Raw genomic sequence first — 15,947 nt, 5'->3', positions numbered from 1 at the left:
CTCCATCCGATAAGTACCAGAAGCTGTACTTTACTGAAAGTGTAATCCTAAATATAACATGTTACATTTGACCACTTTCTAGAAAGCAACACAACACTACACCTTGGCAGTGAAGGTTCACTTGGTGTACTGTAGGGCTGGGACCAGTCCAAATGTACTACCCGGGTACCCATCCCCCTATTACCTGACCCTACCCGGGTACCCACTGTAAGTGTCAAGAGATAGGTACAAAATGTCCAATTGGGAATAGTTAGCCTGTAGCCTTGGACAAAATGTGTTTAGGTAACATATAAAACGATCTGGTCATGCATACACTGAAGCTGACATATTAAAGTCAGAAGGAATGAGTGCATAGTCAGAAAGAAATGCGAACATTAGTGACTTGTAGTGTAACCATATGGTTCTAGATCATTTTTGTCATTAAACAACATATCACATGACTGACCACAGGTCCGGGTAGTCCTGTGGGTACCCGGGTCCTCAGTACCCACCCGACCCGACTACCCAAGTTACCCGTCCCAGCCCTAGTGTACTCATTATTAACAGGAAACAACAACAAATGATCTTTGTGTAATAAATTACACACAAACAAGATGGCAGATAATAAACATGTGTTGACCAGCAGCATGTTTTCAGCATTACAGACATGACAAGTACTTTCTTAAAAGCACCCAGTTCTATAATAAACTATTCAATGTCTTCAACTAAAACAAATTAAAACCGTTTGGAGTCTCAGTTGGATAGGATGATAGTGACTACAAAACTGCTCTAGTTGAATGGTTTTGGTATGGTATTGGTATTTCTAATTAAACATTGATTTTGGAACATAGTCTAGTGTAATATAAATTGCTATACATTCACAGCAGTTTGGGTTCTTAAATTAAGTGAATCTACCATTTCACAGAAAAATATTTGGAAAAACTTATTGACAACACCATAATACTATTTTTTATGTGTATTATATTATAAAGTGCATTAGATGGGTTTTTTAAGTTGCACTTATCAAAGCTACAGATAACTTTTTGAGCAATTGAGTCTTTACTCGAAGGTTTCTAATTCAATTGGGTTATTACATTTTTCATTGGGCAACAAATATTATTTCTCATCTATTCATCACTCTATTGGTTTTTTCACAAATGAGTAAGCATTTTGATATTTTAAAAAAGTGAAATAACGTTTTAGATGTATATAATGGTCCTAAATATAGACTTGACTCCAAAAGTAAATTAGCTTGTAATTGTGTATCGGAAATTAAATCCGTTGTACGCATGCTGAAAAAACTTCATTGGGTATTTACGCGTGCTGTTTTTCAAACAATTTCCATTTAATGCATGCGTTTCTGTATGCAAGGTAATTGAAAGTAATTGGGTTTTGAATAGTTTTGGGGGGTATTTTACACAAATACGCAGCTTATCTGTAGCTCTTCACAGATGAAATGAAACCAAAAGGAAATTCTATTGTAATTTAATACATCTAGGGCATAAAAAACATATTTATATGTAATTTGTACAAATTTACACAATCTTGACGTTATCACAGAATTTATTACTGGCACTCAGGAAACAACGGTCTCGGCACTCTACATGCAAATAAATATACATCTTTGAAATTTGACTATCCCATATACACAAAGTCACTTGCACATGCGGCTGATTAGAGAAGGATCAGACTTATCGACGCGGTCTTGCTCGGCAGTTGGGAATATGCTTCTCAGCTGTGTTGGGGTTAAAGTTGCGATTGCACGTTGGACAACGCACATAGTCTGGGTTAACAGTTCTAGGGGGTGGGGGCAGGTTCTGTGGTTTCACGCCTTGTGCTTCCATCTCACTGACCTTCTTGGCGTAGCGGATTGTCTCTATGAAACTCTCATGCTGAGCACGCCAGTCTTTCTTTTTCTGAAATAACAAAATATTCAAACGATAATTTATAAGTCCAATGATGCATTTGAGTGAGTGAGTGAGTATGGTTTTACGCCACTTTTAGCAATATTCCAGCAATATCAATGCGGGGGACACCAGAAATGGGCTTCACACACTGTACCCATGTCGGGAATCGAACCCGGGTCTTTGGCGTGACGAGTGAACGCTTTAACCACGAGGCTACCCAACCTCCCCTGATGCATTTGAGGAGATTATTGTGCAACATATGTACAATTAATGTATGCAGAGGTCTAGTTTCAAAGGGCACTTTCCTTCTCTCCACTGTGCACATTACCAACACATATATATCATGACCCCTGCCAGAGCCTTCGTGAGAACTATGATGTAGCACAAGGATACCTGGTAGAAATAACCAAATGTAAAAAAGAATATTTCCATACAAGATATTCTTATATTCCATTATATGCTTTAACTTGTCACAAAAAAATGTTTTTCATTTCTTATTTCTTTCACCAAAAGGACAATACCTACATTTTTAAGATTTAAACTAACCATGTTTAAAACTAATTATTATCATTTTTATCTTAACCACCACCCTATGTGTTTTTTATTAAAAAGATTTACACCATGTGTTATAAAAAGAAGGTTTCTATGTGTGTATACACATACTTGTTTACAAACTACAACAATACTATATATACAGTACAATCTAATATGTATTTTTATATGATTTTAGTTTCCTCTTGAGATGTTTTCCACATGAAAATTGCAGTAAGTAGTAACATCAGCACAAGCTACACAAAGTATTGTTTTGCTAAAACAAGAGATTACATTTAAAAATGGAAATGAGTCACTGAGGCTGCCAAAGTAATGACTCAGAATAACTGGAAGAAAAACATTCGTGACTGAAATACATTACTGCAAGACTTTCCTGTTGAACATTCACACACTTTGAATCGCCATGCCGGGATAAATAGATTCAATATGTTCATTCACACAACACCACTCTAAGGAGGAAACCTAGTTCATCCAATGTTTCTCTGTCTCAGACAATAGTATCTTTTTCTAGACCAAATATATGCAAAAATTATATCATGCTAACCAATTTAAACAACTACTGCATGGCCACAAACAAAAAGGCTAACAAATTACAACAAAACCTTTAAAAATAGTCTTGAGACAATGTCAAAATAATTTTCATAACCAAAAAATAAAACTTCTCAAATGTTGTTATTTCCAGTCAACACTCACATCAGGGGATTACAGACTCATGGATAACACAACAGGTAAGCTTAATAATAAACCTGCTGTTTGAATATTAATTTTATCCTTGATAACCTCTACACTCCTCTCTGTGACAAATCAGTAAGCATATTACACCTGAAGGTCTTAAGTTAAGCGTAAGCCGATAACACAAAATATAGCCCAACTCTTGCATGTTATTCAACACGTTTCAACACCCAGGCATTAGTCAGTATGCTACCATTCTCAACAATATCCCCTTGGCTGTCTTCATTGTGAGAAGTCATGTTATTCATGCATGCCGTACACAACACAAACAGGCAACATGGCAACTCTAACAGTGGCGTGCACTCACAAAACACCAGGATTAAAGACTTCGCTGGGGTGACCCTAAATCTCTTATCGCCCACCAATCTTGAAACAGGAACCTTTGTAGGGTAGTGTGTATTTTCTACCTGGTGTCACAACAGACTGGCTGAAATAGTAACAGCCCAGATAACCATTCAGTCGTACCCCCTACTGGGGTGACCAAACACTATCACGACCTGTTTTTGAGATACTGGATAAGTCCTGGGTATCGTTGTACAAAACAACCTTAGCGCTACGACAGTCTAGGTCTATGTTAAGGTATGGGAGTTACGATCACCTCAGCACTAAGATCGCTTTGTACGCCACCCTGTTCTGAAGACTTAGTGTGTGCTTATATCAAATAACCGGGTGTCATCTTGAATATGAGCATGTGGTCCAATATTTCAACTTCATCGTAACAATCTTATAAATGTTATACAGGATAGGATCCGATGTTCAGCAAACACCCACTTGATGTGTTATAACACTTGTGCTATATAAGTTTTATAACGTCATGTTTATGGTTTAACGGTGACTATAATTCAACTTGAAGACCCGACTATGAGAAGAGAAATGTCATAAATTCAGGAAGGACAAGAGGTGAAACAACGACATACTTGATGTTGGCATGTTTATGGAGTTAGCTTTAACAATCATTTAATATATTTGTCATAACAATGAGACAAGTGGTTAAACATTGAACATACTTAATGTGTGATATAATATTCATAATGGATTTTACGTGGATAACTGAGGGAAATCCAGAAATTAAATAGTCGATCCCTTATTCAATTGGGACCCGGTGGTTGAGCAGCGAAACAAACAAAACAGAAACCAGTCTAGTAAATTATGACAAGGAATGTTATGTAGAACAACAGCTAGCACATACCAATTGTGTTAGCGTTAAAGGTATCCTATGGGCTAGTAGTGTGTGTGTGTTTCTATGTGTGTGTGTTTCTATGTGTGTGTGTTTCTGTGTGTGTGTTTCTGTCTGTGTGTGTGTGTGTGTGTGTGTGTGTGTGTGTGTGTGTGTGTGTGTGTGTGTGTGTGTGTGTGTGTGTGTGTGTGTGTGTGTGTGTGTGTGTCTGTGTCTGTGTCTGTGTCTGCGTGTGTTTGTTACAATGACCTGTAAATACTTCTGATTGTAATAAAGTAACAAGTCCTTTGCAGATAATTATACAAATATTCATGCTTACATAGATTGAATTTCTAGACTAGCAAAACGTTGCATGAACACCTGACTGGAGAAGTCAAGTCAATAAATCAGCCAGTACTTTTCTACGGAGTCAAACCCATCCTTAAAGCAAGCGTACACAATTCAACTTACTGGTTGTTTCCTTGGTGTCTTGGTGTTCCCGACATACTTGGCCATCTCAGTTCCTTCTGTCCTCATCTTCGCGGGATCAAATGTTTTCCTCTTCTTGTTGGCCTTCTTGCAGGCAGCCTGATGTTTACCAAGCCTGTCGGCAGCAAACTTCCTCCCACACATCTTACAGGGAAGAAGATGTACGTGTTCTCCCTGGGCCTCACTGTCAGCAGCAGCCTGAGCATAGAAGTCTACATTGTTGTCTGGAACCCGGTAGTCATCCTCGGGCGATGGTGTACGTTCTTTAGGTGGTGGAGCTCGCCGCTGACGCTGTTGCTGTTGCCTACGCTTGTTCTCTGCATTTCTTCTCATTTTCTCTTCCTCTCTTTGAAGTCTTTCATCTTCCTTCCTTTCTCTTTCTTCTTCTTGCATCCTCTTCTTCCTCTCTTCCTCCATTTGCCTGTTGTGCCTCCTTTCTCTCTCTGCCTCCATCTTCCTCTCCAGCTCTGCTTCCCTCCTCGCCTATTGGCAAAATAAATGGGGGATATGATCATGATGAATAGACTTGGAATGATTTGATAATTATTTCAGATAACAACCTCCCAAATGTCCAAATTATGTTCCCAATTTCAGAACATGAAACTAGGCCTCTCAAATGACTTATTTCCAAAGTCTCTCAAGAAGGTGATTTTTATTTACTCATTGGATGAGTGACAATATTCTTGAACGTCAAAACTACATTTGATACTCATCTGACCACCAAGTGAAATCCTCACGTACAATTCAATTGTTGTTTTACCATGTTTACAAACCAAGGAAGACAATTTGGAAAATGAAAGAAGTTTTAATTTGAAATGTCATAATGTTTGAGATCAGAAATCTTTTCAATACTGGTGAACACTCAAAAGAAAAAGCTTGACTGTTGTCCTCAATGAATATGTGTTAGTGGCATAATCCACTATGTTTCAAGGGTGATGGCTTAGCTTTATGTGTATTGCCCAGATCAAGTACCATAGAGACAAGCATGCAAAGAATTAAATACAGTTTAATCATGTTAATGTTCCCTTGAAACATTATGAGTGAGTGAGTGAGTTGGGTTTAACGCTGCTTTTAACAGTATTCCAGTCATATCACGGCGTGTCAGCTTAATGTGGGAGGAAAGCCCGAAGTGATGCAGGTCTCAGACGTTTACCACTTCGGTGAAACCCAAGAGCATAGGTATGGTGCTGACAAACCTAGAAACATAATCAGGGCGAACCGGGATTCGAACCCACAATCATAGGTTTCTGGCGTGCCAAAGGGACGCAACTCTGCACAGCGAATCGCGGTGCCTCAGACGACTGGGCCACCCGTGCCCCCTTGAAACATTATGATATCAGGTAGCAATCTCTTGTATGAGTGACTGACAATTGCATGCACAGAAGCAGATCGAGGCTGTCACATGGTCACAAGTAGCTCAGTCTTCAGTGAACTCAGGCATAGCACATGTAACGCCCACAAGTTTAAACCTTGAGTCTCGCACAGGTTAAACATTTCTGTGTTTACCCGTAACAATGTGACAGTGCATAGGTGGAACTAGAGGGGTGCCATAGTGATTGACCCTTCTCACCCTTCTTTGGAAAATTAAATATATACACGTCAGTTACATTTCAAAGGCACAGCAAAATTTAACCCAGGTCCCTTCTCATTTGTAAAGGTTCCTCGCAGTGATCAAAAAATTGTGGAGCTCCAGCTTTTAATGAATGAGAGTTTCGCAACAGCTTACTGTTTGTTGCCTACAATAGTTGTGTGTAGGGTACTGCTTGCATTAATCATTAAAAGTCATATATATGACTCTTTTATTCACACGGTCACACAGTGACTTGGGTAGCTACTGTACACCCTCTCACAGTCAATGTCAAATGTGCTTCATTACAAAATGCTTTAAAAAATTCTTAACAAAAATCCAATCAATTCTGCTTGGGCGTTGGCGCATTTCCCACTGTAGTGCAAGGAAGCTCTTTGAGACAGACAAGAGGAACTTAACAATGGTGTTTACTTGTACTGTGTGTGTCTATAGATTATGAAGCTGGGCTGGGAACAGGGGACAGCAGCCTGGATCAATGTGTATAGGTTCCCATGGCAATCCTCACAATCTGTTTACATGAAATGCCAGGCTAGACTCTACTAATATGGTACACCATGTCATCCAATTGATTGGGCAGACTCTCTTTCACATTAGGTGTCAGACGAGCGAATATGTATCGAGATTGAAGCTTTGATACCTAGGCATGTTTATACAATATTCATGTTGATGGCGTTGTATGGAGATATCTAAGAACTGTTGCAGAGGGAGTGTGTGCACTGATGTATCTGCAATGGGTGTGCACGTACTGATACTGCTAGCATCCGGCAATTTATTATTGGAGTGTGTTTTCTTCAGTAACACTGATCAAAACACATCTGTGACGTCATTCTATTGTTTAAACTCTCTATTATTTTTCAGGAATGGAGACTAGTTTGTCAGTTATTCATTATTCTGCAAAAACATTTCACTTATTTACACATGAAACTGACAGAACTATTTTGTTATATGTTGACAAGGAAATGATTTCATATTTTGTCAAAAACATATGCCACCAGCAGGGTTTCGAACACCCATCGTTTTTTTATTTTGTTTGTTTGTTGTTTAATGGCGCACTCAGCAATATTCCAGTTATATGACACCCATCGTTTCATTTGAGGACATCTAATTGTCAACCTCAGCTACGGCAACACATGACAGTTTAGTGTGAAATAAACTATTAAATATTTTCAAATAGTTGCATGATCCTAAGGGATTAAAGGAGACACCTCATGGACTATTATTAGCTGACCATACTAAACCGAACAGACTTTTACTAGACTCTGGCTTTCTGACTAGCAGCTAAAGTCACGGTGATATGCTTTACTTCTTTTTCAGCTTAGGGACTGACCATCGGGATTTTTATGTAAACATAATTGGTTCCAGAAAATAGAAAAAAATAATTTGGAATTATTCACTGCAAAATAGCACGTCTTGAAGCAGTGATGAATCCAAGATTCCCCCTACCTCTAAACATTTCACAGGTTACTTAAATTAATTACAGCTTGATGAAAATGGATTATTGTGCGAAATACCAATTACGATTCCACATGGTCATCAATACGTAACCTACATCTTTAAGGTTTAGCTTATATTTCAAAATGGAGAACTGGTCATTGGAGTAATACTTCATGAAAGTACAAAGTTCAGAAGATCCTCTTGAAAGCAAACAATTATTTCAAAAAGAAACCGTGCAAAGCTAAGAATCATAAAATAAGGTAATCACGAAGACTTTGACTCTAATTCAATAAAAGACTTCATTGGGAATGTCACAGTAGCTCAAACATGCACCTAGCTTGTCTCACGACCTGGAACTATACCTAAGGACCTCAACATCAAGTCCTGGGGAGATTGAACATCATTAATAATGCACTTGTGTCTTGACAAAGACAACTAGACCCACTCTACAACCCCTGAGTATGGCACTGTGTTAATAAGCTAGAACCCCCTTGACAAGCCATGCTGCTTTCTCACAGGCATTGGTTCTTGTTGAACCAGTGTTCCATGTCCATGTTTACAAATCCTTTACATATGAATGGTGTTTCAAGGCAATGACATCACAAAGTAACAAACATATTTTTATCTATGTTTGGCACACTAGCATGAAGAAAACAATGGCCAGTATTCCCCAGGGCTATTCCACCTACTTCATCACTGATGCAGAACAATCAATTTCCATTTCCACCAGAGAAATGCAAGCGTCACACATCAGCTGAGAGACTTTTCAGGCAAGTCAGCGGTTCTGTCTTTGGGTGTGGGAACCAGTACCAAAGTTCTTTGTAACCAAAGGTAGCACTAGTTTTACTAAGGGACCAGTTCAAAAGTTGGATGTTAGATACAAAAATTAGTTCCTTAAGTTTAGAGGTGGGAGGGTGTTAATGGCCCTGCAAGTATTCCATCTGACAAAATCAACTAAACTAAGCCAATCCTTTTTTCATTTGTATGCTGTTAAGGGCTGTCATTAGATATATCTAGTCTTTCCACAAGGTAGGAGTTTAGTGCCAGGCGTAATATAGAATGGCAGATTGGATCTATAACAAACCTACAATTGGTGAGGTGAAATGGGGTTTAAAGTCGCGTCCAAGATTATTGCTCTTATATATATAGCGACGTGCATGTACGTGTGTGTTTGTGTGGCTGCTTGTACTAGACCGGACTGATGCCGATTTATAGTGCTAGCTCACTGAGATACCATGCCGCAGTTTAACATGAATACCCAACTCAGACACAGTATACTGACTCCGAGCCGACCAGTCCTTGTTTTAGCCCCTTAATGCCGAGCGCCAGACAGGGTAACAACAAGTACCATCTTTTAAAGTCTTTTGGTATGACGCGGCCGGGGATCGAACCCCGAACCTTCCGTTCTCCGGGCGGACGCTCTACCACTTGACCACGGAGGCGGTCCCCCTACAATTGATTTTCAACACCTGGTAAATAAACTTCAATCGATAAACGTCCTGAAAAAGAAGGGCAAAACACAAGAATGCATGACTAAAAAGGAACCCAGGAATTTAACATTTTCAGAACTAACTTTCTTTTGGGGGGTTGCAGGGTCTGTCTCAAAACTTAAGGAATTAAGTTTTTTTATCCGAAATCAAACTTTTGAACTGGTCCCTAATAGTGGGGGATATTTTGTAATGTGTAAGCAAACAACTGATACAATACAGGCTGTTTCCAAGCAACACCTTCATGAATTGAAAATATACTATCCGGGTATTAACAATTCAGTTGAACATGTACACAATGCAACTTTTAGTCAGCAAGTGCATTTTTTACGCCTCAGTCCAGCAGTATTCCAATTGTAAGTATATTTGTAAAGGGCCAGACAAACCAGTGGTTGATAGCCTGTCAAGGCATGATAACACACATAGCAACGATGATTTACAAAGTGTGCACATCGGTCTTTAGGTTTATACCTCCATAATAGCATAAAAATATTGAAGTCAATTTTATAATTAAATTGCAAGACATATGGTTAGAAGAGGATAACTCATGATACAAGCTCAAATATTCAAATATCTTTTTGATGAAATAAAATCTGAGAAGCCCTTTTATATTTTTCGCACCAACTGACCAGGAATTTCCAAAAAAGAATTCTGAAAACCAAGACATAATAAAGTCTTGCCTTAATGCTGATCAAAACATAATGCCTCCCAAAACCAAAACATGTAGAAGTGGATACGCAGATACAGTGAATGAGTGAGTTTGGTTTTACGCCGCTTTTAGCAATATTCCAGCAATATCACGGCAGGGGACACCAGAAATGGGCTTCACACATTGTACCCATGTCGGGAATCGAACCCTGGTCTTCAGCGTGACGAGTGAACGCTTATACGCAGATACAACAAGGGTTATATAACTATCAATCTCTGGCGTGACTCAGCATGTCAACATCTAATATTTGTCAAAAATCTCGTAATCTCTTCAAGTGGCTTCCATATCAGCCCCTGTTCATACGGCACCAATTGCTTCGAAATAATGACTGATAAAGACCCTTAATGTCAATACGCGATATGACTGGTCAAACACTGACCCACACACTATCTGACCGGTGTCACTTAATGAGATACCATCCAGGAAATGAACCCTTTATACACTGAAACTTGACCTACAGGAGAACTGTCACATAAACACTCGAGAATCATCCCATTAAAGACAGGTTAGTTTATTGCCTAGTTTAATGGACAAGGTTTCCTCAATGTTGATAAAGTAAAATAAATAAAAGTTACAAGTTACAATGCTCTGACTGAGAAAGAGAATTTTGTAACATCTTGTGGTTAGTACTTTTGCTAAAACCCTTATTGCAGATAGACTTGTTGTCACTGATGGACATAACACCCTCATTGCCTGTCACTAATGAGCTACGCAGATTGTGTTAGAGTTTGAAGATTAAGTTTTTGATCTTTTCTCCTGTCCTTCAAACTACCCAAACATGTCCAGATTATGGTAAGGATCTTTTGCATTTTATACAGACTTGATGTCAAAATGTTTTATGTTTATTGATATAATTCAATTTTGAGGAAATTTCGGACTGGTCTGTAAAGTAGGAAATGATAAATAAAATACATCAGAGATGTATCAAAGTGCATCTGATAAAGTGGACAGTATACAAAGCATATTTCATGCACAACCAGGGCTCAAAAGTTTCCAAAATTAGAACGCCAATGGCATGGTTAAAAAATCGTTACGGTAGGTTGAAATATATTCGTAGTGCTTGAAGGGCACACTTCGAAATTATTATCAATCTCAATGAAAAGAAATGGAGCAAACTATCTCAATTAATACTTCTTATTATCTGCCTCATGGTAAATGGGATTCAAGTTCGAGATGTGTCAATATTTTCTTCTTGTTTGCACTCTTTACTTCCACAGGGCATCGTTGTGAGTAAAACGTACAACTTTATGAATAACAACTTGCCAATCATACAGTTATCTTTGTGAGTGTCATGAAGCAAATTTTAAAAAACTCAGTTCTATCCCTGAAGCTATAAAGAAAGTATGTGCTTTTCCTATTTCAACCCATCAAAACAAGGGTAGGTAGGGTGTTTTTGTGTGTTTCGTTGTTGTTGTTTTGTATTTCATTAGGAAACAGTAAAATTTAAAGTTAAATTCTGCCTGGGGATGGGAAGCATAACTATGATGCTTGAGCAAACCAAGTCATCATCAACTCACCTCTTCTTCCTCCCTCTCCTTCTTCATCCTCATGGTTTCCAACTCCTGTTTATGTCTCTCGATCTCCTCCATGATCTCACGCTGCTTCTCCTCCAGGTCATCCTGCACATCCTGGTTCTCCTTGTCTCCGTCCGTGCTGTCCCCCTCCCCCCACGGGCCCCCCTGGGGGCTGCGCCCGCCCACAGGCTGACTATATCTGTCTAGCCTCTGCTCTCTGGCCTTGTTCTGCTCCATCTGCCAGCGTTGAAAGTCTGTCAGTTTTTGAGTACCTTCATTTTCATTCCTCTTTGGAGGTGGAGCACCTAACCGTTTTCGTTGAAAATTTCGTAAATTCTGTAAATTCGGAGGTGGGCTACTGTCATTGCTACTAGTTCTACTATTGTCTTGTCGCACTTCATACTGTCCATTAGGAGAGTGCATCGTGTTTGCATTATTATGTGCATTTCCTGTATTATTAGGCCTTTGTCTGGCAATTCTTGCTTTGGTTGGCACTGGTGGTGTTCTCTTGTCAAGGGGCTGTAACAAGTGAGCTCGGTCCTTCCCGGCACTATTTTTGCCGTATCTTGATGAAGAGTTTGATGCATGACTACTAGCACTGCTGTGACCCCCTGACGAGTACCCTCTCCTCATCATACGATAGTGTTCCTCAATAGGAGGGGAGTTATACCCCTGTTGTTCCATCTGACGTCTCTGCTGAAAGAACTGCCGAGCAGACGGACTCCCTGTTGAACTATTTCCACTGTTCTGGCGTTGACCAACTTTAGACAATGCCCGTTTCTGTTGATCTTCATACATCCTAATCATTTTCTCTTCTTTTTCACGGAGTAATTTGGACTGGAAGTCTGCTTGCAGCATTTCCAGCTTCGAAGGCTGTTTGTTGAGAGGTTTCTGACTCATCCCGACTGGTGTGTAGTGAGGTAGTTTGGATGGAGATGTGTCTCTGTAAGAGGAGTTAGGAGGAACTGCAACTTTGTTCATTTTGGGTGCAATGTCCTTGCACTAAGTCGTGAACACTGGAGTGAAAAAAAGCCAGCAGTGAGGTGATGTGTGACACATGACAAGCAAACTAGACAAAACACACTAGGCAGCCTTAGAAATTGTCGGTTGGGGGTTAAGACTAGTCCAGAGGACTAATGTACTAATGTAAACCTTATTTCACTGGTCCTCGGAGTTTGTAGCTAATCATGCTTGAATGAGAAAAATTGTTTACTACCGTATTCGACGTAATAAGCGCCCCTCTCTAATAAGCGCCCACCACAAAGTTTGCTAATATATTGACAAGTGAACAATCCCATTTAGCACCCGTTCCGATCAATGTACACAAGACTCATTTATTTGTGTATTATACGCACTCGTGTGTTATATGCACCCTTAATTATGGGCAATTAAATTCTGGAAAATATTTCTGCTGTGTATAATACGCACAGACTTTTCTTTTGTATCATTTCAGGCTGTCAGCATAAACCACGAAACTTACAATCTTTCAACTCTGTTTTTTTTCTCCAAAATTATATTATAATAAGAGCCCCCTATTTCTAATTTTGAGAGCACCCTGGGCGCTTATTACGTTGAATACAGTATATACATTTTCTGTCAGTTTTACTCAGTTCTAATTTGTAGCATTCTTGAAGCACTGACAACTGGTTCAGAATTATAGCTCTTAAATGCAACTAGCCAGTGAGGACTACCATCATTGGATTTTTTAGCTTACCGGTGAGGATTTTGAAGGCTGTTAAGGATGAAACAATACACCAAAGTCATGTTACACTTAATGATAATCTATGCACTATTTCATTATAAAATTATGTCAGTTGATGTAAGAAATACAAATAATAACTAAAGCTGATCTCTTTCATAAACTAATTTTTTGTATGAAAACAATCATGCAGTGTTTGAAATTAAGGGTGATCTAAGGGTTCTTTAGCATAGCTATCATGGTATTTCAATTGAGGGACCCCTAAATCTTCAATTTTAACGGAACCATTATGACAAGGACCCTTGACTTTCATGCTTAATTTCAGACTGTCACGTCATCTTGAAACAGCACTAATTGATACACAATAAACAATGAATACTGACTGTGTATTAATATGACAAATAGGCTGTTTTTAAACCCATTTAGGCTGTTAGAAGTGTCCAAAACTAAGAGAGATTCTGGGGTCCTTTAATGATTGCTGCAATAGTAATTTCGATCTTGGGATGGCTAAACTTTTAATGTTTAGCATTGGGGTAATAACAAGGGCCCCTTGAAATTCATGCTTAATTTCAAACACTGGTTAGGATCAGTTGGCTAATCAGAAAACTCATGAATTATTTTTTTCTGGTTTGGCATTGCATTGGAACTTCTGTTATATAGTGAGATGCCTGGTACTATCATGTGACAGACAAGGAGCTCTTTTTAGGTGATTATCGCAGGCAATCTCAAATATCTCTAATATGCAATTAGCCAGGCTTGTGACTAGTAATATATCACAGTATCCCTCACTATCAAACAACAGTAGTTCCTAATACATGGCCAAAACATGTTATTGAATGTACTATATTTACATCACCATCATGCTATTAAATTTGACCACCAGATTGACAACAGTAATCACTAAACAGAAAGGTTAATAAATCATTGTAGCAAGTTAAAATAGTTGCTGGTCCACTTGAAATAATACAGGCCATGGTATAATTAGCAAGAAGCTTTTTAAAACATGGGTATTCAGTACCCAAAAGCATTCATCTGGTAGCCAGTTATTTACAAAATCAAATAAATTATAAAAGTTTGAAAGTGAGTACAATGGAATGCTTCAATAACACAATCAACTTGGCAGTCCTATATGCCAAGGTAAGTGCAACTGTATAGTATGACTCCTGAACATGACAACACCTTACAAAACCAAACACTTAATTAGTTGCTAATACTATGACTACGTGGGAAACAAACAATGCAGGTGCTAATATTCAGACAGTGAAATAAATATAAAGATGGTGTGTTGAACAGCATATCAAACTGTATGAACTTGCATGATAAACCTAAAGAGTGATCAAAGAAAGCATAAAAAAATAATAATGTAATGTAGAATTTCTAGTGAATGTTCATCATTGAAGAACAGAGATATTTTTGTAAATTAACAATCTTAAATCGAAAAAAGGCTTATCTATAACACAATTCAGGGTAAAAATATTACTATTATTTAGAAAACTGAAGGATAAATTATCAAAATAGATAATACTGACATGGGATAAATCATGGACTTGTATAACTTGTTAGGGCCAACTTGTTATATAGGTCCTTGGATTAACAAAGTTCTTTTATGTGACATAAACTTCTAGTGCTGGTGAAATTCTTTATGTATATATCTGACAGATAGATCTATCAGTTTCTACATCTATCTTACACCTCTTTTCATGTGAACAATACCAGCCTAAACTTGGCATAAAACCCTCCTTTCTTTCTTGGGTAGTGATCATATTTGCCAGGCATAATGGTCACGTTGATTCACACTATAACAGCAAAATCAGCATACAGCTATTTCACACCATGTACACTTCACTTACCTGGAAATAAATGACTGAGCTACAATTCCAAATGAAGCTGGATATGCGCCAGCGATATGTTCAAACTGAAAAGTATAATAAATAACACGCCAGTGTGTCCATATCCAAGATACCGTGAAAACTCATGTTTACGAATCCTTCCGTGAGTATACGTAATCACACAAGTCCAAAGTTTACCAAGTGAACTCCAAAGTAGCGAACGCACAGGTATTGTCACGATTATCAGGAGACTGAACACACCCCTAACTTTACTGCATCCTATCAATAAATGTCAAGCAACTACGTGGGTTGGTCATGCGTGCGCCGCCATGTTGTTTACATTCTCTGATGCTAGGTAACGGTCAATAGATCTATACCTCCGACCGAGTTTCATGAATGACAGGCTGTTATCGCACACCTGCAGTATATACAGACTATATTGTTTTACCATGGAGCTAGATGAATAACTACAAATTACACGTACTAGTCATGGTTCCACTTGATTGACTTTCCTGTATGATTGTTTTCCTCTTTCATGGTTGACCCTTCACTTCCGGAATGTTCAGAACGTTGTGCTTACGTAACAACATATCGCAAAGAAAGTAAAAGTGGGCGGAGCCTCTTCGGCGATAACCATGTATGGCAGAAGTGCCGTTGTGGTCTAGCAAATGTGTTGGAACCGCATAGATATTAGAATTTGATTTGAAGATGCTTTCACAAAACACACATAGGTGATATCGGCCATGATATCATATGGACTAAATACAATTTAAATCACACTAGTTTTTTATGCCCCAGTGCATGTGCGTTGTTTCAGGTAATTCACAGGACCATGTAATTAATATTCTATATCAACAAACTCACAGACGGAG

At 38.6% G+C, this 15,947-nt stretch overlaps 1 protein-coding gene across 2 annotated transcripts; it reads right to left on the bottom strand.

Moving 5' to 3' along the window:
* Positions 1-736: 736 nt before the first annotated feature.
* Positions 737-15,661, bottom strand: LOC124140913 (zinc finger CCCH domain-containing protein 13-like). 2 transcript variants are annotated; one of them, XM_046508743.2, is made up of 5 exons: positions 15,560-15,638; positions 15,097-15,161; positions 11,551-12,563; positions 4,798-5,298; positions 737-1,895 (listed from the first exon to the last, which is right to left on the bottom strand). In XM_046508743.2, exons 3-5 carry the CDS (start codon positions 12,526-12,528, stop codon positions 1,671-1,673), a joined length of 1,704 nt encoding a protein of 567 aa, XP_046364699.2. In that variant the 5' UTR covers positions 12,529-12,563; positions 15,097-15,161; positions 15,560-15,638; the 3' UTR covers positions 737-1,670. The 2 variants fall into 2 exon arrangements, with proteins under 2 accessions (XP_046364699.2, XP_046364698.2); XM_046508742.2 differs by lacking the exon at positions 15,097-15,161 and having other exon boundaries at positions 15,560-15,661.
* Positions 15,662-15,947: the final 286 nt, after the last annotated feature.

The sequence above is a fragment of the Haliotis rufescens genome, unplaced genomic scaffold (assembly GCF_023055435.1).
Source record: "Haliotis rufescens isolate VD_foot unplaced genomic scaffold, xgHalRufe1.0.p SCAF_3, whole genome shotgun sequence".
NCBI classification, from domain to species: domain Eukaryota; kingdom Metazoa; phylum Mollusca; class Gastropoda; order Lepetellida; family Haliotidae; genus Haliotis; species Haliotis rufescens.
This window is presented reverse-complemented; position numbering and strand designations above follow the sequence as displayed.

What these genes read in the sequence shown, in the direction of transcription:
- LOC124140913 (XM_046508742.2), bottom strand. Translation starts at nt 12,528, where the DNA reads ATGAACAAAGTTGCAGTTCCTCCTAACTCCTCTTACAGAGACACATCT. An exon ending in AGGAGAGGGAGGAAGAAGAG is followed by an intron (nt 5,299 to 11,550) that starts GTGAGTTGATGA and finishes TTTTGCCAATAG; the next exon opens with GCGAGGAGGGAAGCAGAGCT. An exon ending in AGACACCAAGGAAACAACCA is followed by an intron (nt 1,896 to 4,797) that starts GTAAGTTGAATT and finishes TTGTTATTTCAG; the next exon opens with AAAAAGAAAGACTGGCGTGC.